Source organism: Jaculus jaculus, chromosome 2, assembly GCF_020740685.1.
Source record: "Jaculus jaculus isolate mJacJac1 chromosome 2, mJacJac1.mat.Y.cur, whole genome shotgun sequence".
Taxonomy (NCBI): Eukaryota; Metazoa; Chordata; class Mammalia; order Rodentia; family Dipodidae; genus Jaculus; species Jaculus jaculus.
Window position 1 is genome coordinate 3542985 of NC_059103.1, and position 23368 is coordinate 3566352.

Here is a 23368-nt window from a genome sequence, read left to right on the forward strand (position 1 = left end):
TGCCATGTCTTGGTCACCCAAAATCCACCTCTGCCAATTTGGAAGGCAGCTGTGGTAAGGGAGGAGACTCCCCCACCCCAAGGAAATGAAGAACAAAGCTAGAAAATGAGGACAGTGTTGTGGTCCCAGGGGCTTGAGCAAGGTCACGCCCAGGTGCACTCTGAACCCCCCCCCACCCTCCCTTCCACCCAGAGCCTTTCTCACTCAGGGAACAAGGTAATATCCACGAGTTTGCTACTCATCTGGGGAAATGCCCACGCCCTGGCCCTACAAAGAGCCCACCAAGAAGCAGAGCCTGGAATGGGGATAGAGCAGCATTCCCACTTTCCTTCCTGGAATATTTCTGACTGAAGGGCCTGAGGGCTCAGACGTGTCCAACTGCAGGCTTGTACGATTCTGGTGTTGGAGAAGTGGGAGCCAATGGGAGGTGAGATGGACCCTGGCTGAGTTGCTAAGGCCAAAACCAGGCCCAGGACTCACAGGCCAGCATGTTCCCCAAAGGACTGCGTTCTGTCCATCACACAAAGTCAATGCGTCCACCAAATTCACAGATGGCCAATGGCTTTGACCTTCACTGCCTACATGCCCTTCAAGGCAGAAATATGTTAGAAGACAAGTGTTGGCAATTTTTTTTTTTTTGAGTAATAGCAAAGCTTAAAGAAAATAAAACACAGACAAGCAGCTTTAAAAAAATTAAAAAGAAAACAAACAAACAGATGATGCTGGGGTGAGAGCAGCTGACCGTACACCTGAAAATGGGATGGATGGCAAAGCTACCAGGGATATTTGAATAACAGAGAAAAGCAGTGGTCCACCCTTGTCTAGGCCTTCTGGGGAGGGAGGGAGGGGGGAGAGAGGAAGGGGGGAAGGAACAAAGGAAGGGAAGCGGCAACCTGACGTCTAGTAAGGACACAGCAAGAGAAACAAGGCACACGGTTTAGTTAAAAATGAACTCGGTATGTTTAATAAAGCTTGGTATTACCAAAATCGCGGTACAAACAGCAAGTCACACGCCCACACAACAGAAGTCCATTTACAAAATGCTCCTCGGACACAGCCTCCTCCGGCGGGGCCCATGCCAAAAGAGAAGAGCCCCGACCAACCAGGCCTGGGGTCTGCGGGGGCAGGGGAGGCATGGGACCCCGGGGATGGGCTAGGGGGAGGTAGAGGGAAGAGGGTAGAGGAAAGCGGAGACCAAAAACCAGTCCGTGGTAAGAGCTCTGGAAGAGCTAGCCAGTGGTGTTTATCACGATGGTACAGTACAAATAAAAACAAAAACAAAAATAGGCGGATATGGGCAGGCTATGCTGCCAAGAACTAAGACGGCTGCGTGTGTGCAGCCATCTCCGCTGTGTGCACGCACTCTCGCTCGCTCGCTCGCTCTCTCCCACTCACTCTCGCTCTAAAACATGGAAGGTGTTTTGTGTGTGCAGCTAGTAACCTTGATCAAAGGAATCCTCCGAAGAGTCGCTGAAGGAGGCACGGGTCTCTGCCTCTTGAAGCAGCAAACAGAAGGGCTGCTTCCTGCTGGCGGCCACCTTGGCTTTCAGAGTCCGGGGGCCCGCCAGGCCCCTCTTGGTCAGTTTGGGGCCTGTGGTTGGCTTGCTGCTCTTGGCCACCATGCTACACAGGAGGGATGAGGTCAGTTTGGAGCTGCAGGGGCCCTGGGCAGACCACTCATCTTTCACGAAGTCTGCATCTTCCTCTGAGTCCGTATCTGCAGTCAAAGTAGGTTTTGACACAGGTGAGTGATGGGGCGTGGGGGGGGAGGTGCTGGTATCTTTATTCCATGTGTCAGTAACTCTGAGAACATGCCAAGAGGTGCTAGAACCAACAGCCAAATGCCCACAGGCCTGGGGTTAGCACACATCGGGCCCTGGCTTTCCTCCTGGCCTGGAGAGGCCTCCAAGCACGGAGCTAGACCTTCCCAGGTAGGGTGCTGCTGGCATTACCCACCTTGGCCACATCCACCTCTCCAGCTACCGCAAGAGAGGACAGAGGCCCCTCGTTCTCAGGAAGGCGTCTTCCAGGACACGGGTGGCCACAGGCATGTGATTCTCTTTTTCACAGCCCAGTTGCTCCATTTGGGAAGCGACATGGCTCACCACAGCCAATCATAAACATCTCTTCCCAACTCCTTGCTGCTCAGCTTCATGGAAAGAGCAGCTTGAAGTGGCTTCAAATGCACTGTGGTAAGAGGACACCAAGGTGCCCAACAAATGATATCAAAGCTAGGGGCTCACACACACACCTTTCCATCAAGAAAGCTGGCTGGGCAGCACATCGCCAAGGGCTTCCCCCAAGTCTCCAGTCCCATATTTGATCAAAGGCCAGAGTTTTCACATCTTCCTGGGAGGAAAGCCCAACAGGGAGACATAGCTCCTGTCCCTTCCAACCTCAACCCAAACATAAGCCAACTTGATCCGTTTTACATGCTGGGCTGTTGAGCAAGAGGAGAAGAAAGGGCCGCATTCCAAGACGGAAATCCCTTGATCTCGGACAACCCACGCCAACCACGAGGACATCGATACACGCAGCTACAGGTCTGGCAACACCAGCCATTTCCAAATCCAAGAGAAACCAGCACATGCATGTGGTGCCACATGGTGTCCCTCACCTACCTCAGCAACACCCCTAGCTTTCAACTCCAACCAAGATTCCAATTTCAGGATGGCCTGGCGGATCAAGGTTAGGACAAAGTCAAGTTCCACCAAACCACCAGCCTTTGCCATAGTCTCCCCAAAGCCATATCCAAGGCTCAAGATGCTGGCAGGCAGCAGCCACCCAACCTGGCTTTCTACCAGAATCCACCAGGCATGACACTCATGCTCTGTACCCCAAACTGGAAAACAAGAGGACCCCATCGTCTCTTCTACTTCCTGCCACAAGCCCTGCAACGGCCCTCCTCTCCTTGGGCCTGCCCGTGGCTAATGGTCTCAGCAGACCATCTGATCACAGCCATCCAGATGCGAGAGGCAGTGAAACTATCAGTCTCATGGGTTCCTGGAACGCAAGGCACACACAGGATGTCTGTCTCGCTCCCGCCAGCAGCATCAGCCCTGGGGGCATAAGGACCCGGATGACAGAAACAAACAGCCCGGGGAACAAAACCGTGCAGCGGGCACGGCACCCGAGCCAGCGGCATGCACAGGAGCTCGCTGAAGACTGCCAACATCCCTGGAAGCAAATGGCGATGTCTGAACTCCACTTGTACTTTCTTTGCGTGCACGCATGGGCATGTTCTCTGGGAGTCCAGGTGTGCACATGCCACAGTGCACATGTGGTCAGCAGTCTGCTTTCACCTCCAGCCTTGTTTGAGGCAGGGTCCTTGTTTCATTGCTCAGTGCTCCACTTGCCAGGTTAGCTGACCCACAAGCTTCTGGACAGTTCTGCCTAGACCACCCATCTCATCGTAGGCGCACTGGAATTAAAGGCGCTAGAGCGTCCAGCATGGTCTCTGGGATCCAAATTGATGCACAGCAAGCACGTTAGCCACTGAGCCATCTCTCCACCCTAACACTTGCGTTTTCTTTCCTTAGGAAAACACATGAGCCAGGCATGGTGGCACATGCCTTTAGTCCCAGCACAGGTAGAGGTAGGAGGATCACCGAGAGTTCGAGGCCAGCGTGAGACTACACAGTGAATTCCACATCAGCCCAAGCTAGAGCAAGGCCCTATTTCAAGGGAATAAAAAAAAAAAAAAACAAAAAAAATCAAGAGAGCCGAGGCATGGTGGCACATGCCTGTAATCCCAGCACTCAGAAGGTAGAGGTGGGAGAGCTGAGACTTCACAAGCAGCCTGGGCTAAACAGTGAGCTCCAGACCAACATCGGCAACACAGTATTGAGGTGGGGAGGTGGAATAAGACAGAGGTAAAATGAGATGAAAATCAAGGCTGAGGATAGAGCTCAGTGGTAGAGCTCTTGACTGGCTACCATAATTAGACTCTGGGATCATCTCCCTACCACCTCAAAAGTAGGAGGGGGAAGCAAGAGAAAAACGAAGGGGGAAACATTGAACACACTGATTTATTGCGCTTGAAATCCAAACTCACATCCAAACCAAGAACCAGAGCCCAGGCACAATGAAACTGTCAGAAGATAACTCAAACCCTGGGGCCTCCCACAGTGACCATGACTGACATGGGTTGGACAAGATAAGCTCCTCCTGCCTTCCCACAGCAGCCACGTCCTTAAGTATCTGACTCTTGGGGACATAAGAGGCTCATGCAGAAAAACTGAGTAACAGCTGTGATGCTGCAGCCCGAGCGCCACCAGAGGCCACGGTGACCTGCCTCACCCAGGAAGCCACAAGGGCGCGCCAACACGGCAGTCTGCTTAAACGACACAGACCCTGCCCTGCAGTCCCACGGGCCAGTGCACCCCAACCACTCCCTCCTCGTGCACGGCTCTGGCAAGGGACGAGTGGGAACCAGTCTCTCATGGCACAGAGCGCCACCGGGCAGGTGGGTCTGACAGAGCCAACCTTAACCCTAGCTCAACTCTGCCTGGTCCCTCCAGCTTCAGGACTCCTTGAGGGGCTGTCACAGACTCAGTGAAAGCAAGCTCATGAGGCCCTGTGCCCAGGACCCCGGTAAAGGCACCACTCTGGAACCGGTAAGGAGTAACACTACAAGCTTCTGTGACCAATGCAGCCTGTTATCACCAGCACTCAAAAGCAGCCACTCGCCAGGACTCCCTCTCTAAGCGGAGCAGCGGCCAAACTCTGCAGCACAGGGCCTCTGTGACGATGGCCTCCACCAGGCAACGGGACGTCCACTGCTACGTGCCAATCACAGGTGCCTGGCCAGCACCACCACGCCTGCCCGACACAGACATTTATGCTTCCAGAGCGAGCGAGCACGCACGCACGCACTTTCACCTTTAGGGACAGAACACAGGTGAAAGAGGAAAATAAAGCAGAGGAAACCAGAGCAAGAGTGACCCGTGGTGGCGCTGTGTCCACTACTTACTGTAGGAGTAGCTGCTCACTTCCGAGGCAAATGGAGAATGCGCAGTCTTGGACTGGCCTCTGACCTTGAGCCCCACCTCCATCTTCCTGGCTTTGGCGGCCCTTTTGTGTTTACCTTCTCTGGAGGGTTTCAGAGAGAGGCCGAGCCCTTTGGCCAGAGCTTTTCTGTCCTTGCCCAGCAGACTCTCATACGGAGTCAGGAACCTGCCGCAGCCCCCGCTAGTTTTGGATTTGCCCCCGGGACTGTCCGAAAACTTGAAAGGTGACTTCAACTTGTCCTGCTTTGTGAGGGAGAGGGCTTTATCTAGCTTGCTCGCCAACTGCTCCTGGTCGCTGGCCAACTTCTTCTTCTTAATCTTTAGCTGGAGAGGGAAGTTGGGTCACAGAGTAAGACATGAGACCAAACAAGACGTCATGGTTTTCAGTACCCAATGCTGACCCTCTAAGCGGGATCGGATCTTTCCCTGTGCCTTCATGACTTGTGGCAAAGTGCTGAACTCAGCCTCAATCCACTCTAAAATGGAGACACGTGTGTGCGAGCATCACCGGGTCGTTCTGAAGATAAACTGAGACAAGGCTCATAAAGTGCTTATCAAAATGCCTGCCCTGTAGTCACCACATATTAAATGGCTGTTACCATGGTTACAATTGTCACCGGCACTAGCATTTCCACCCTCCTAGCTTTCTATGGCCCTTGTCTGGTTCTTCCCAGAGAAGAGCTTTAAGCAAACAGATGGTCTGGAGAAGGTAGCTGGATGAGCAGAGGAGGAAGAGAACCAAGACTGAAAACTGAGATCAGAGCAGGCTCAATCTGCTTCTCTTAACCACCTACAGCAGCTGACGGAGACGGCTGCTCGGTCTAAACCAGCCTGTCCAACTAAATGGGCCAGAGCTGCCAAGAAAACGCCTGGACTGCGCCTTGGATGTCTGCAGCAGAAGGAATGATTAGAGATTTCACAGATTAAATTCCTGCTTGCACATCCATCGCCAACTGTACTCGTTTGTTGAAATGTGCAGTTGATGCCTTGCATTTCGACAGGCTAGCTCTATTATCTTTAATCAGGTGGCATGTCAGGAGGAGGAAAGGAGTTGGGACAGCATCATCTAAAACAATGACAAAAGAGTCCCTCACTAGAATTTGAGAGGGGAAAACTGGCGCTCTTTGTCGCCCTGGGCCCAGCCTCCCCATGGGTTCCCCTCTGGTGACTCAACCGCCCCAAACCCTCCCTGCCTTGACTCTGCGCCAGGCTTGACAGGGAGAAGTGGCGAGGCGAGGCAAGTCAGACTTGGAGACTGGGACCTTAAGTGGATGGTCTCAACACTCTGCAGAAGTAAGAAAAATCAAGAGGCTTAGCTCTCACCCCGTTACCCCTAAAGAATCTGCAGAGGAAATTACAATAAAACCCTTGTTTCTTAGAACTCTGCGGTGCTGAAGCTACTGATTAAACAATTATGCTGCTAAAAACAGCAGGTGTGTGATTTCCGTAAGAACTTGCAGCCGCCCTGCTCGGCTTGAGCGAAGGGTTAAGTGCACACAGGTGGACGGAGCCTTCAGCGCTACCTCTGCCTACAAGACTGAGTTACTTGGCCAAGGTCCTGGTTTCCTCTAGGCTTTAATTTACCTCTCAATGAGGCAACCATTCTTACAGTTTGTGTGTGTGTAGATGGTGTACATGTTATGTATAAGCGTGCGTTTGTGCATGCGCATGTGTGGAGAGGCCAGAGGACAACTTCGGGTATCCTTTGTCAGGAATGCCAGCCACCTGGTTTTTGGACAGGATCTCTCACTGGCCTGGAGTTCACCATGTAGCTGGACTGGCTGGCCAGTGAGCCTCCGGCAGGAGCCTCCACTTTCTACTCCTTCCCCGGCGCTGAGTTTACAAGAACACATCACCATGCCTGACATTTAATGTGGATTCTGGGGATCACACTCAGGCCATCGTGTTTGTAAGACAAGCACTTTACCGAGGCATCTCCGCAGCCCCAGACCTACAGTTCCTATGCAGCTGGAGGGCAAACGGACCTGCGGATGGAATGTGCATTCTCCCAGGCACAACCTCCAGCCCTCCACGGTGGGACCAAGCACATCTGCAAGAGCGCGCACCTACCTGACTCATGAAGTCGGACGAGGCCTCGAGCGCGTCCCAGCTCTGGTTCCTCCCGCCGGCTTTCCCCGTCGCAGCGAGGCCGAGGCCGCCGTGCTCCTCCTCGGGCCCCTTGTGCCTCTTCCTCAGCCCTCCCCCCAGCTCGCAGTCGTCCGCCGTCAGCAGGGCCTTGCTGCTCAGCCTGAAATGCAAGCACACCAAGGGTCAGCACCCTTGCCCAGGCCCACACTCAAGAGTGAGGGGTCCACCCTGACGACCTGGGCTCTGGACATGGAAGAAACACCACGAAGGCTGCCAGAAGGATCCACCGGAGAGTCAGGTTTCATAAAACCACCTACCGTGTGGGAATGCTGGGATGTGTGTGAATGAGGCAGAATTAAGAGTTTAATACGAAAGAACAATCAAACCTTCAAGGCAGCGCCCTCCTCCACTGGCCTCTCTCTTGTAAGTTCACACACACACACACACAACACACAGACACACTCATCTTCAACTGGTAAAGTCATCTCTTTATCCGAATGTGGCAAGAGCAAAGGTCAGAAATGCTAGGGTGGGCAGGAGTTAAAACCGACAGCTGGCATGAAGGGCAGGCCACGACGCTGGCCCCTTCTCGAGGGTCAGGCAGCGGGACACAGAGGCTTCTCTAGGTCTTCTCCCTGGCTTACAGCTGAAGCTCAACCAGAAATCACCTCTGCCTGGTGCAGGCATTTTGTCTTGGACTGGGTTTTACGTTTTAGCTACGTAACACTGCACTATTCTATGTACTTGTGTGCTTTTATGTAGGGTGTGTGTGTGTATGTGTGTGTGTACAGGCCGGAGCTCCACACTGGGGTCCCTCCCATCTCCTCTTGGGTGTCTCACTAGCCCAAAGCTGGTCTTTGCTCAGGGTTTTGTTTCCCTGTCTCCACCTCACGCAAGCTGGGGATGACGGGGGGTCGCCAAGACCACCCGGTATTTATGTGCACGTTGGGATTCGAACACTCGTCCTCATCTTGCACGGCAAGTGTTTTTATCCACTGAGCCATCTTCCCCAGTCCTACGTATTATTTTTGCACAGATGAGGAAACAGGCTTGAAAAGGGTAACACGTGGCTCGAGGTCACAGAACGGGGTGGGAGTGACCTCAGAGCAGGAAGTTCACCCCACCCCCGCCGCACCCGTGGTGAGTCCACACACCTAACCACTAAGGGCTGCAGTCTGGTAGCCCCAGATGCTTGCTCTCGGCCCAACCCTCCTGGGGCTGGTGACTAATGTCTTCCTCTCTGTCCTTTCTCCACTGCCAGTCGTATCGACAATTAAATACGAGATGTGACCATGTGGGAATCATCCTACCCTGACAAGACTGTGGCTGTTCTGTTGCATCTACTGTGCCCAGGAAGCCCCAAGTCTCCCTCAGGTTTCAAAGACTGGGCTGCCTAGTATCCCTCTACCCTTAAGTCCCAAGTGGAAGAGAGCTCACCCCAACCTCCTGCCTCAATGGCCCTCATCTACCTGTGAAGAGGCACAGAGACAGGCTGGAGCTTGTCTGGACATCTGGCCCTGGAGAAAAAGCTCCCATTCCAGCCAGAGTTTAGACAACCTCCAGAAGTGCCCCATGAAGGGCACCCAAGAGGACCTTGTCCCCCAAAAGCAAGAAGCAGCCTGGGTCTAGGGAAGGATGCACCAGAAGGACAGGGACGCATCCAGGACAGAGGGACCCAAACAGCAGTATGATTCCCAAGCCTGTCCCAGGTAGGCTGGCAGCTGAGTGGGAGGCGCCTCAAGGAGAAGAGCAGAAATTAGTATCTGGTAGAGAGAAAGTGAGCAGAAAGACGGACCGAGCACTGGGGATGCGCCCTGGGAAGACCTCTCCGCTTGCCTCGCTTGCCCTGCTAGCCTGGGCAGCACGGCAGGCTCCCTGGGAGCTGCCGTTCAGGGATCAGGGCCCAGACACAAGGTCCTTGGTGCCCAGCAGAAGGCACCACACAGGGCCCTGTCCTCCCCTCCGAGCTGGGTGCCAGTCCCCGACCCACCGAGGGGCCAGCCTTACTTTCCGCTACTGCTGTGTCTCTTCCCTCTCTGGCGGGGGGGCGACAGGGCGCTCGGGGTGTGGGTCCGTTTCCGTGGCCTGCCAGGGCCTCTGCGTGCCAAGCTTCTATGGGGATCCTCGTGCCTGTCCCTTAAAAAGAATCACAGGCTTGGCTGTGAACCTGGGGGTGGAGTGGGGTGCAGAGGTGGGCACACGCCACACGTACAAGCACAGACACACGTCACTTGGGTCCACACACACACCTGACGGCTGCCACAGCCAACCTACCAACTGGGCGCCTGACCAGTGGGAGGGCACGCCCCACGGCGGGGGGGCTGGGGACCCACTCACCCAGAGTCCCGGCGGCGCTGCAGCTTGATGAGCTCCCGCTGCTTCTCTTTGTACTGTCGCTGCACCTCGGCCAGCCGCATGCGGAAGTCCAGCTCCAGCGCAGCCATGTCCTCCAGGGAGGACTTCATGGCGTACATCTGGAGGGAGCACCAAGGAGGAGACACAGGTGAGGGTGCGGACATCTTTAGGGTCACACAGAGCAGGCTCAAACCCCATCGCTGCTCCCCCATAAGGGCCTCATGGAGCTCAGACGCTCACCGTGTAGCCAAAGATGACTCTGAATGCCTGATTCTCTTGCCTCCATCTCAGGAGTGTTGGGGGTGAAAGATACGCACCCACTATACTGGTTTTATGTGATGCTGGGGTGCAAGCCCAGGCAAGACTTAATTTTGTTTGTTTCTTCTTCTTTTGGTTTCTCGAGGTAGGGTCTCACTCTAGCCCAGGCTGCCCTGGAACTCACTATGTAGTCTCAGGGTGGTCTCGAAGTCACGGCGATCCTCCTACCTCTGCCTCCCGAGTGCTGGGGTTAAAGATGTGCGCCACCACATCTCTGAGTTTTGTTTTGTTTTTTTTTAATCCATTTTCTCGTATGTGTGTATGGGCCTGTATATGCACACACATGAGCACACCAGGCTCTCTGTGTGTAGAATGTATGGGCCTGTATGTGCACACACATGAGCACGCCAGGCTCTCTGTGTGTAGAATGTATGGGCCTGTATGTGCACACACATGAGCACGCCAGGCTCTGTGTGTAGAAGTCAAACACACACCCTACCCTTGTGCTTTGTTCTGTTTTGTGTTTTGAGGTAGGGTCTCTCTCTAACCCAGGCTGACCTGGAATTCACCATGTAGTCTCAGGCCTTGAACTCATGGTGATCTACCTCTGCCTCCTCGGTGCTGGCATTAAAGGTGGGCACCACCACACCGGATCCCCTATGCTACTTTTTGCCATCTGGCTTAAATGGTGGTTTAGGGGATTGAACCTTGGCTGGCAGGCTTTGCAAGCAAGCATCTTTAACCACTGTACGATCTCCTCCTCAGGGCCCCTTTTTAAATTCTTTTTTTTTTGGGGGGGGGGTTGTGTTTCAAGGTAGGGTCTCACTCTAACCCAGGCTGACCTGGAATTCACTACATAGTCTCAGGGTGGCCTCAAACTCATGGCGATCCTCCTCCCTCTGCCTCCTGAGTGCTGGGATTAAAGGCGTGCGCCACCACTCCTGACTGTTCTTCTTAGAGACAGAGGTCTCACTGTAGCTCAGGCTGGCCTGGAACTCATGGCAATCCTCTTGCCCAGTTCTCCAGTGCTGGGATTGTAGGTATGGGCCACATGCCCATCTAGCCCATCAATGCAGCATGCCAGCTGTGGACTCTGCCTCCTTTCTACATCAAGGAGCCTAATATCGACTTGACAGAGTGGTGTCAACACTAAGATGTCATGACTAAATGCAGCACCCTTGCCTGTCTTAAGCACACAAGGAGTGTGATTTATGCCCAGAGCCCTACAGGTATCAAAGGGCAGACCCAGACCCAGTTTCCTGATGCTTTCTTCCCAGTCCATCACACTGTACCCATGGGACATGCCTAACATGGTATCAGAATGATAACCAAAGTCCAGAGAGGGAAAACACCCTGCCCTAGACCACACAGCAAGTAGGTTGAGGAAGCTGGACAAAGGTGACTCCAAGGCCAGCTGTGCCCTGGCAAGATGGCACCTTACGTGGTATGACTCCCACCCGACCTCCACCCTGAGTCCACCGGGGGCAAGAAAGGCCAGCATGGCTCACCCGCTCCTCCTTCTTCTGCATCCAACTGTACTTCTTGTTTGGGTTCAGCTCGCGAGGGAGCCGCAGGTTCTTGAGTGGGTCCACCAGGGGGTTGTCCAGCACCTCCTTCAGCATGTGGCTGCTGGCCGCCAGCAGGCTCTCCAGGGAGGGCCGCACAGCCAAGCTTGGCTCTGCACCTGTGGGGGCGGGTGGGAGATGGGTGAGCCTTGGGCCAGCTGGACTGAGATGGTTCCAAGGTGCAAGGCACAGGGCCAAATCTCCAGAGACAAGGCTCAAACACAGGACACAGAGCAATCTTGTCTCTACACCATGTGTCACCAAGAGATGGGGGGCTGTTTTCTCCTCAGCAAAACCTCCTGGGCCACCACAGGACAACGAAGGTTCTGCCCAGGACTGTGCATTCTCTCTGCATGTCTGTATTTCAATTTCCACCTGGGGGTGAAAAGTCCAGGCGACCAAATATGGTGGCAAACACCTGTCACCCCAGCACTTGAGAAGCTGGGGCAGGAGAATCAAGAGTTCGAGGTGCACCTGAGACTACAAAGACCTGTCTCAAATTAAAACGTCAAGGAGGGATGGAGATGGCTTAGTGGTTAAGGCACTTGCCTGCAAAGCCTAAGGACCCAGATTTGATTCCCCAGGACCCACGTAAAACAGATGCACGAGGCGGCACATATATCTGGAGTTCATTAGCAGTGGCTAGAGGCCCTGACGTGCCCATTCTCTCTCTCTCATAAATAAATAAATGAAATATTTTTAAAAAGTCAAGGAAAGACTACTAAATATAGATTAGTTTGATCCCCAGCACCTCATAAACTGGGTATGGTGGTGCGTGCCTATAGTCTCAGCACTTAGGAGGTGGAGGCAGGAGAATTAGAAGTTCAAGGTCATCCTTGGCTACATAGCAAATTTAAGGTCCTGTCTCCAAAAGCCCAGGTGGAAGAGCTGGAAAGATGGCTCAGTGGTAAAGGACTTGCTTACAATGCCTGAAGGCCTGGGTTCGATACCATGGTACCCACATAAAGCCAGATGCACAAAGTAGCACATGCATACGGTGTTCCTTCGCAGCAGCTGGAGGCCCTTATGCACCCATTCTCCCTCCCCCCTTTATCTCCCTCTCTGTGTTTGGAAATAAATAAAAACATTTTTCTTAAATCCCAGGGGGAAAAAGAAGCACAAACCAAGGAGAAAGGGGCAACCAAGCCAGGCATAGTGGTGCACACCTTTAATCCCAGCACTGGGGAGGCAGAAGTAGGAGGATCACCATGAGTTCAAGGCCACCCTGAGACTACATAGTGAATTCCAGGTCAGCCTAGGCTAGAATGAGACCCTACCTTGAAAAACCAAAAGAAAGAAAAAGAGAGAGAGAGGGGGGGGGGAGGGAGGGAGGAAGGGAGGGAGGGAGGGAGAGAAAGAAGGAAAGAAAGAAAGAAAGAAAGAAAGAAAGAAAGAAAGAAAGAAAGAAAGAAGGAAAGAGAGAGAAAGGAAAGAAGGAAGGGAGGGAGGGAGGGAGGAAGAGAGGGGCAACCAAAACAAGGGACTTTCTCCATGACACAGTTAACTCCCCGGGAGAGGCCACTGTCAGGCAGTATCTGCCAGGCAGTTCCAGAAATGTCCATGCATGTTCCAACATTCCTGACATACCTGGCAGCCTATATAAACATCAAAATGTCATCAATCAACACATATCACTTATCATTCCTTCCCTTTTTTTCTACTTAACATTTCTTTTATATTAGCACATAATAAATAGGTCTAGCTCATATCTATTACCTTGACCCTTACACAAGAGGGTCAAGACACTAGACTGCTGGGCCTGGGGAGGTGAATCAGTGATTACAACTGCTTGCTTGGGGGCTGAAGAGATGATGGCTTAGCAGTTAAGGCACTTGCCTGCAAAGTCAAAGGACCATGGTTCAATACCCCAGGGCCCAAGTAGGCCAGACGCACAAGGTGGTACGAGCATCTGGAGTTCGTTTGCACTGGTTGTATGCCCTGGCACACCTATTCACTCTCCCCCCTTCTCTATTCCCCTCTCTGTCTCTCTCAAATAAATAAATAAAAATTAAAAGAAAAAGAGATGCTTGCTTGCAAAGCCTGTTCAGTCAAGCTCAATTACCCAGCCACCCACCTACAGCCAGATAGATGCTCATTTGCAGCAGCAAGACACCCTGGTGTGTCCCCACACATGCAAATAAAATAATGAATTATTATTACTATTACTTGGTTTTCTAAGGTACAGTCTAGCTCTAGCCCAGGCTGACCTGGAATTCACTGTGGAGTCTCAGGGTGGCCTTGAACACACAGTGATCCTCCTACCTCTGCCTGCCGAGTGCTGGGATTAAAGGCGTGCACCACCACGCCCAGCTTAGTATGTATGTATGTGTGTGTGTGTGTGTGTGTGTGTGTGTGTGTGTATATATATATATATATATATTGTTGTTGTTTGTCTGTTTGTTTTTAAAGGGCTGGAGAGATGGGTTGGCGGTTAAGGCATTTGCCTGCAAAGCCAAAGGACCTTGGTTCAATTCCCCAGGACCCACATAAGCCAGATGCACAAGGGGGGGCATACATATCTGGAGTTCGTTTGCAGTAGCTGGAGACCCTGGTGCACCCATTCTCTCTCCCTCTCTCAAATAAATAAAGTTTTTTAAAAAAATACTAGACTATTGAGTATTGACAATTTTTTTTCCTTTGGTTTTTCGAGGTAGGGTCTCACTCTGGCCCAGGCTGACCTGGAATTCACTCTGTAGTCACAGGGTGGCCTTGAACTAACAGCAATCCTCCTACCTCTGCTTCCCGAGTGCTGGGATTAAAGGCGTGCGCCACCACGCCAGGCTCACCTAACAGCAGCAGTCTAGAATTCTCTATAATCATTAGTGAGGTGTTTTGTTTCACTATGTAGCCCAGTCTGGCCTCAAACTCAAGACCCTAGTGTTTTAGCCTCTGAAAGGCTGGCGTTAGGTGTGTGTGCGAGATCATGCCTAGCTATCTTCATTTTCCAGCTGACCTTTTCTTCTGGTTTAAAACATGATCGACATGTGTGAATGTTTCAAACGTGCTTGAGAAAGAAAGAGAAGAAACACATGACCATTCATGTTCAAAATGGCTGAGCAGATGAACATGAATGGCACCTCTGTCCACGGCTGGCTGGACCCCTTGGCAGTGGGCTGTCCCCACCCAGAACAGTTACTAAGACCCTTCCCTTTCCCCACTAGAGGTCAGCAGTGTACCCCCACACAGTGACGTCCAGAAGTGATACTGCCAATATCCCCTAGGGAAGGAAAACCACGCATGAGAATCGCTGTTCTAAAGATTTTGTTTTGTTTTATATTCTTCTCTCATTTCTTTTTTGTAGCACTTGGGGTTGAACCTGGGGCCTGCATATGCTAGGCAAGCACTCCACACCACTGAGCTACATCCCAGCCCCCACCCCATCATCCCATCTTTTTTTCTTTTCTCCTTTTACTTTTTATGTTATTGGGGGGGGAGGGTGTCACATACCTGCCACAGTGTGCCCGTGGAGGTCAGAGGGCAAGCTCGGGTGCTGGTCCTCTCCTCCCACCTTGTTTGAGACAGTGGGTCTCTGGTTGTTTTGCCACTGGAAAGGCCCGTGAACTTCTGGCTTCTCCCGACCCCTTACCCTTGAAGCTGTCAGTGCCTTGGGATTACACATGTGTGCGCCACTGAACATTAGGCCATATATGGGTGCTGGGGAGTTGAACTCTGGTGGACACACTCACAAAGCAGACACCTTCAACCACTGAGCCCTGTCCCCAGCCCTTTCCTTTTTTTTTTTTTCCTAAAGTTTTTTGTTTATTTATTTATTAGCAACAAACAGAGAGAGAGAGAGAGAGAGAGGGAGAGAGAGAATGGGCGCGCCAGGGCCTCCAGCCACTGCAAATGAACTCCAGATGTGTGCGCCACCTTGTGCATCTGGCTTACATGGGTCCCAGGAAATCGAGCCTTGAACCAGGGTTCTTAGGCTTCACAGGCAAGCGCTTAACCGCTAAGCCATCTCTCCAGCCCTCCTTTCCTTTTTCTTTTTGAGACGGTAACTCAGATTGTTGTGAATTCACTCTGTAGCCCTTTGAACTACCAATCTTCCAGACTCAGCCTCCAGAGTAACTGGTGTGGACAGGATGGCGCCATCAGGCCAGGCAGGCTTTGTTCCTACACATCCTTAGAGAAACTGAGGCATTCGGTCACCAAACCCCCACCAGCTTTGTAGAGTAGATACCAGACTGAAAAAGACTGGCCCAATTCCACCCTGCTTAAAAGTATCCTTTATAAGGCAGGGGACAGCTGCTCTGTTACAGGAAGGGCCAGAGGTGTAAGTATGTAGCCCCTTTTCCTCAGTAGGCATGGTGGCACACACCAATGATCCCAGCATCATGAACAAGTTCACGGTTAACCTTGGCTAGAGGCATGCATGCTCCTATGTGCATAGAGCACATGCATACGGAGGCCAGACAACATCATCAGCTGTCTTCCTCAATCACTCTCTACCTTATTTTTTACTTATTTTTATTTACTTATCAATGAAAGACAGAAAGAGAAAATGGGCATGCCAGGACCTCTAGCCCATGCAAATGAACTCTAGATGTGTGTGCCACCATGTGCAAATGGCTTACATTGGTTCTGGGGAGTCGAACCTGGGTTCTTGAGCTTCATCGGCAAGTGCCTTAACCACTAAGCAATCCCACCAGCCCCTGCTACTTCTTTTTTCTTTTTCTTTTTTTTTTTTTTTTTTTTGAGGTAGGGTCTCACTCTAGCCCAGGCTGACCAGAAATTCACTCTGCATTCTCAGGGTGGCTACCTTATTTTAAGGAAGGGTCTCTTGCTCATCCCAGAACTCAAAGATTCAAACATATTGGTGAACCATTAGACCCTGCCACCATGCCCAGCATTTTACATGGGTGTCAAGGACCGTAGTTCAGGTTCTCATGCTTGTGTGGCAAAAGCTTTACAGAGTTATCCAATTCCCCACCCCAGGCTGGCCCTGAGCTCTCTCTGCAGCCCAGGCTGCCTGTGTGCATGGACACAGGTGTGATGGAGGTCCGAGGACAACCCTCACCTGGCACCTTGTTGGAGACAGTGTCTCCTGTCTGCTACTGCGAATGCCAGATGACCTGAAAGCTTCAGCATGCTTCACTCTCCTTCCACTGCCACCGGCGCCCTGGGACTACAGAGGCGTGGCTCTGGGAATCCCAATTCCAGGGTTCAAGCTTGCACAGCGAGCGCTCTTAACCACTGAACCCTCTTCATGTGTAGCCCTGGCCGCCCTTGAATTCACGCAAGTTAACGCTGAACTCTTAACCCCCTGGCCTCCACCTCCCAAGTGCTGGGGTTACAGCAACAACGTACCTCCACCCTAAGCCCCTGTTCTGTCTTAAGAAGCTTAGGTCCCCAAATCAAAAGGCCAAGAAGCAGCCGGGCCCATCTCCCCAGCTGTAAAAAGCATCAACCCCAATTGGCCCACGAGGGTGAGTGTGACCATTGTTACTGGAGTGTTCAGTAATTAAGTAGTCGCTATCAGGAGCTACAGAGCAGAGCAGAACAGGCACAGGCCTGGGAGGGATTACTGGACCCCCCCCCCCCAGACTCCTCAGGAGGGAAGTAAGTCTGCTAAAAATGAGGCCAACAGAGAGGAAAGTAGAACAAGGAGAGAACCTAATGGAGGGGATGAAAGTGCACAGGAAAAAGGAGGCCCTAGACCCAGTCACACCTCACACCACGTCGTCACTGCTAACGTATGTTTTGTGGCCAAAATCTCTGCCTTTCTGTGTTGCTGGGTGGGGCACACCAGGGCCTCGTGCTGCTGCAAAGGAGCACCAAACACTGTGCCGCTTGTTACATCTTGGCTTTACATGGGTGGCTTAGGAACTGAACCTGGGACAGCAGGTTTTCCAAGTCAGTGCCTTTAACTGCTGAGGCATCCTACCAGGCCCTCTCTCTGCCCTTTTCAATGAAAACCTGTCTCTTGCAGCCCAAAGAATCCTGCTTTTTCCACACCACAGGTAGAAGAGAAATTCTACCACTAGAAACCCATAAATGTATATTACTGGGCTGGAGAGATGGCTTAGCGGTTAAGATACTTGCCTGTGAAGCCTAGGGACCAGGATTCCATTCTCCAGGTCCCATGTAAGCCAAATGCACATGGTGGCACATGCATTCCTTTGCAGTGGCTAGAGGCCCTGGCAAGCCCATTCTCTTCCTCTCTCTCTCTCTCTACCTCTCTGCCTCCCTCCCTCCGTCTTTAATAAATAAATTGATAAAAATAAAATCTTGGGCTGGAGAGATGGCTTAGCAGTTAAGCACTTGCCTATCAAGCCTAAGGACCCCAGTTCAAGGCTCGATTCCCCAGGACCCACGTTAGCCAGATGCTCAAGGGGCGCACACGTCTGGAATTCCTTTGCAGTGGCTAGAGGCCCTGGCGTGCCCATTCTCTATCTATATATCTGCCTCTTTCTCTCTCTCTGTCTGTTGCTCTCAAATAAATAAATAAATAACAAAAAATTTTAAAAATAAAAATAAATAATTGTTTTTTGTTTTTTTTGTTTTTTTGGTTTTTCGAGGTAGTGTCTCACTCCAGCCCAGACTGACCTGAAATTCACTATGGAGTCTTAAGGTGGCCTTGAACTCATGGGAATCCTCCTACCTTTGCCTCCGTAGTGCTGGGATTAAAGGCGTGCGCCACCATGCCCGGCTTAAAATCTTTAAAAAAATGTATATTATTATTGCTTAGTACTTGTTTAAAAACAGTCAAAATTCTACCTTAAGTTACATGTACTTTCCCATGTATTTCACAATACTGAGGGTGAAACCTATGATCTCAAGCATGCTAGGCAAGCACCCCAACACCGAACCATATATCCTCACTTGGGAATTCTAGGCAGGTGCTCTAACCCTGCACTACACCTCCCCACCTTCTTTGGCCAATTCTAAACAGATACTCATCCCCAGCCCTCTTTTCACCTTTCATTAAAAAAATAGTTATTTGGCTGGGCATGGTAGAGCACACCTTTAATCTCAGCACTTGGGAGAGAGGTAGAAGGACTGCCGTGAGTTTGAGGCCACCCTGAAACTAGAGTGAATTCCAGGCCAGCCTGGACTAGAGTGAAACCCTATCTCAAAGAAAAAAATTACTTGTTTGCCTGTGTGCATGGGTGTGCCTGGGTATCCTACTGCTGAAAAGGAAAGCTACATGTGCCACTCTGGATCCAGCTTTACATGGGTACTTGGGAATGGAATGCAGACCTATAAGCTTTGCAAGCTAAGTTCCCGAAGCCCCTACCTTTTATTTTAAGGCGATGTTTTACTAGGTGGCCCAGACTGGCCTCAGACTCATTCCAGCCCAGGCAGGCCTGGAACTTGCCATCTATCTTCCCACAACCTCCTAAATTGCTGGGGTGACAGGCCTAGGCCACCAGAACCTGGTTTACAATTAAAAATAGTAATAGTGGGCTGGAGAGCTGGCTTAGCGGTTAAGTGCTTGCCTGTGAAGCCTAAGGACCCCGGTTCGAGGCTCGGTTCCCCAGGTCCCACGTTAGCCAGATGCACAAGGGGGCGCACGCGTCTGGAGTTCGTTTGCAGAGGCTGGAAGCCCTGGCGTGCCTATTCTGTCTCTCTATCTGTCTTTCTCTCTGTGTCTGTCACTCTCAAATAAATAAATAAATAATTTAAAAAAAAAATAGTAATAGTGGGCTGGAGAGCTGGCTTAGCGGTTAAGCGCTTGCCTGTGAAGCCTAAGGACCCTGGTTCGAGGCTCGGTTCCCCAGGTCCCACGTTAGCCAGATGAACAAGGGGGCGCACGTGTCTGGAGTTCGTTTGCAGAGGCTGGAGGCCCTGGCGTACCCATTCTCTCTCTCTCCCTCTATCTGTCTTTCTCTGTCTGTCGCTCTCAAATAAATAATTTTAAAAAATAGCAATAGTGAGGCTGGAGAGACGGTTTAGCAGTTAAGGCACTTGCCTGTGAAGTCTAAGGACCCAGGTTCAATGTCGGGCATGGTGGCGCACGCCTTTTAATCCCAGCACTGGGGAGGCAGGGGTAGGAAGATCACCATGAGTTCGAGGCCACCCTGAGACTCCATAGTGAATTCCAGGTCAGCCTGGGCTAGAGTGAAACCCTACCTCAAAAAACCAAACAAACAAACGAATAAACAAAAGGACCCAGGTTCAGTTCTCCAGTATACATGTAAGCTAGATGCACAGGGTGGCACATGAGTCTGGAGTTTGTTTGCAGTGGCTAAAACCCCTGATGTACCCAGTCACTCTATCTGCCTCTTTCTTCTCTTTCTCTCAAGTCAATAAATAAATAGCTGGGTGTTGTAGCACAGGTCTTTAGTCCCAGCACTTGGGAGGCAGACGTAGAAGGCCATCCTGAGAATATACAGTGAATTCCAGGTCAGCCTGGGCTAGAGTGAGACCTTACCTCAGAAAACCAAAATGAATAAACAAAAAATAGTAACAGTAATAGTTATCCTGATACACAGTGGCCTTGATATTCATGACCTCACAGGGGCTGACACTATCTACACAAGACCTGCATAACAGGAGCCAAAAATAAACGAAAATAATGATGACACCAAAACAGAAAAGAGACAGTTAGAAAGAAGGGATTCAGGTGGCGGGGGCAATCTTGTGAGGGGACTATGATCATGGTATATTGTCTGTATTTGTGGAAGTTGTTGATAAAAAGTTAAATAAGGGCTGGAGACATGGCTTAGCGGTTAAGCGCTTGCCTGTGAAGCCTAAGGACCCCGGTTCGAGGCTCAATTCCCCAGGACCCACATTAGCCAGATGCACAAGGGAGGGCACGCGTCTGGAGTTTGTTTGCAGTGGCTGGAAGCCCTGGCGCGCCCATTCTCTCTCTCTGCCTCTTTCTCTTTCTGTCGCTCTCAAACAAATAAATAAAATATAAACAAAAATAATTTTTTTTAAGCTAAATAAGCTGGGGGCAGTGGCACATGCCTTTAACCCCAGTACTTGGGAGGCACAGGCAGGAGGATTGCTGAGTTGGAGGCCAGCCTGAGACTACAAAGTTGAGTGCCAGGTCAGCCTGGGCCTCAGTGAAACCGTACCTCAACCTCCCCGAAAAATTAAACAAGAAGAAGAAGAACATGGCTGAGCCATCTATATGCTGGGGGGGGGGTTCAAAATTAAAACATCTCATGAAGCTTTTGAAAAAGAACCCCAGAAGCCAAGGGCCCAGCACTCACCTGTGGTCTCCTGGCTCCTCCTGTCCAGCTCCAGCTCAGCAATCTCACTCAGCAAGGTGATCCCCTGCAGGAAGCTGTGCTCCAGGACCAGGCTCGGGGCCGCAGCCAGCTTCTCCACAGGCTGGACTCCTGTGCCCAGGGATGGCAGAGGCCTGGCCTGGGGCAACTCAGCCGCTGCCACCAGAGCATTCATGCCAGCCAATGGGTCCTCCAGGCCTGTCGAGAGCGGTTCAGAGCTTGTCTCTTCAGGGTAGCAGGCACTGCCTGGTATGGGTGTGGCCTCCTGGGCCTCAAGGTTAGGACGCTGGTCCTCCCTGACAGGCAGTTCACAGTCTGGCAGCTCCAGGGTGGGCTGCGGGTCACTTAGAGCCGGCTGGGCCAGGCATTCCTCAGGTCCTGCCTCCGTAATGGGCTCCTCCATGGGCACATCCAGGGGCACCTCCACGGGTTCCTCTTTAGTCTCCACCAGTGGCTCAGGTGTCAGCTGTGGCCCCAGCTCCAGAGTGGCCACATGGGGTTCCGTCCGGCCTGCTAACTGTCCCTGTGCTTCGGCCGCCTGTGCAAAGTCTGCGCCCTCGGAGGGCTCCCCACAGCCCTGCCCGGTGGTGGTCAGCGCCTGGGCCTCCATCAGGCCGCCCCCACAGCTGCCTGCAGGGCTGGCAGCCACCATGGTCTCCGGAACAGGCAGGGCCAGAGGTGATTCCAGGGGAGGCAGCTCCGCGGGCCCCTCATCTATGTCCTCGACTTCCGCCTTCACCTCCCGGTCTGCCAGAGGCTCTTCCTCGGGGCTCTCCTGCGGCGGCTCTGGGATCTTGGAGGGTGACAGGCGGATGGGCTTGTCTTCGGGAGAGAGGGCCAGGCGTTCAGGCCCATCCGCAGGGAGAGGTACGTCGGGGGCCAGGCCGTCGGCGTCGGCGGCTGCGGTGGGCTGCAGCAGGAAGGGGTAGGGTCTCCCATAGTGTGGCGGCAGAGCTTGGAATGGGAACCTGGGTGAGATATCTGACAAGGGTATAAGAGGTCAGCTCGGGGGTCCCCGACGCTCCAACAGCCAGTGTTCCACACAGCCAACCCACCCCTCTGCTTAACCAACTGCAGGGCTGGGAAGCCTCCAGTTAGTCCTCAGAAATTCCAGGACTTTGCCCCATGTTGGGCCATAGATAGAAAAATCCCCAAGGGTCTTGCAGAGGGCAAGTGAAGGCTCAGCCAGGAGCAAATGCCTACATAAGGTCAGCAGAGATCTACGGCAGCCCCAGGCCAGCCTGTGCCCCACTCCGATGAATAGCAGTGATACTGCTCGGGGCCCGAGCCCACAGCTGTCTGAGAGCCTCTTCCTGGGCGCATGGCTTGAGCGCACTGGTTCTCTGCAGCAGCCCGAGGCCTGGCCCACAGCTGGGCTGTGTTCACAGGAACCCAGCAAAGAGCACACCCTGGGGACCGGCATGTGCACTAAGGCCCTTAACAGCAGCATCACACCAAATGGCCAGAGAGAGACACAGCCACCTGCTCGAGCTCACAGAGCCCAGATGCTGGACTCTGGATTCAAACCCAAGTCTTCCCAGGTATAAGATGACAATCTTCACAGGCTTCAGGAAACAGGTCCCCAAGCCACCTGCTGTCAGTCCTAATGGGCACAGGACACCGGAAGAGCACAGGGACCGGGGACCACGGTCCAGATGGGCACTTCTACACTGTTGCTACGGTGACTGCATGTTAAAAGTTATAGGTCTGACTTTGTTTTCCCTCAAAGCAAACCTTTGCTCTGTGGTGCCCGTTTCTCCTATACTTGACGGCAGAGGGACTGGGGTAGAAACTGCATGCACGTTGCTTTCAGAGTTAGAGCAGACCCCATACGCAGGGCTCAACAGAGACTGAATGAATGAACGAATGAACCAGTGAGCAGACAGATCAACGTCCCCATGGCCAAGACCAAATGAGGCGAGGCAGCCTGTGCCCCATGCTCCCACCTGAGAATAAAGCCTGGAAGGGGCTTGGCGCTTCCTTCTCCAACTCCAGGTCCTTCTTCTCCACAACATTCTCCGGGGCCTCCTCCTTGCGGGTGAGGCCAGGGGTAGGCGGCGGGGAGGCAGGTGGCGGGCTGCTGGGGTGAGAGCTGGGCGTGGCAGGGTAGGCGTAGGTGGGCGGCTTGGACACATCTTCTAGCTTCTGGATGACCTTAGCCTTCAAAGCGGTCACAGGGGAAGCGCGGGGAGATGGCGGGGGACTCATGGCCTTGCTGTGGGTGCCCGCAGGGCCTGAGGCCAGGCCAGGGGGCTTGCGAGGCAGCAGTCCTGGGCCAGTGGCCGCTAGGCTGGCCTTGCTGGCAGCCTCCAGGCTCCGCTTGCTCACTTTCTCTTCCATCTCAGCACGATGCTCCTGTGCCTTCAACCGTTCCTGCTGGGGAGGGGGTAAGCAGGCATGGTCGGGGTGGTGGGAGCCATCAGCAGCACCTGCCTGGTTCCCAGAGCCCCCAGTCTGTGAGATCCAAGCTCTGGGTCACCTAGTCCTTCTGGCCTGACGCAGACATTCTGCCAGGGACCACGTGTAATAAGTGCGGTGTTCTATGGAACCTCAGAGGACAGGGCCAAGGGGGGCAGAGGCAAGTATATAGATCACCAGCTGTTACTAGAAGGCCAGTGGCCATTGGGCTGGTGGAAACTGCCTAGATAGGACCCTTACAGTTGGGCCAGGGGGCCTCAAACAGTGAAGAAGCCACCCCACACCCCAACATCTGCACAGTACTCACTACCTGTTTAACACTTGGCTACATTATAAGGTTGTAGCCAAAGACCTCAGAGAAGAATGAGAAACACCCTGTGGCACCTGATGATAAAACGGGGGGAGGGCCCGCTCCACAGTGGCCCGTGCTGGCCAAGAGCTGGGTTCGGTAGTTCCAACACACCAGTGAAATGCTCCCCTGGCTAGCAACTCC

At 52.6% G+C, this 23368-nt stretch overlaps 1 protein-coding gene across 1 annotated transcript in view; it reads right to left on the reverse strand.

The window, feature by feature from the left end:
• The window catches only part of Tnrc18 (trinucleotide repeat containing 18), a 109736-nt gene that overhangs the window by 33285 nt on the left and 53083 nt on the right, over window positions 1-23368 (reverse strand). The window contains 8 exon segments of the mRNA XM_045143406.1: window positions 1442-1717; window positions 4973-5333; window positions 7080-7257; window positions 9105-9233; window positions 9435-9571; window positions 11219-11394; window positions 20440-21438; window positions 22404-22833. Coding sequence (XP_044999341.1) covers window positions 1442-1717; window positions 4973-5333; window positions 7080-7257; window positions 9105-9233; window positions 9435-9571; window positions 11219-11394; window positions 20440-21438; window positions 22404-22833 — 2686 coding nt within the window.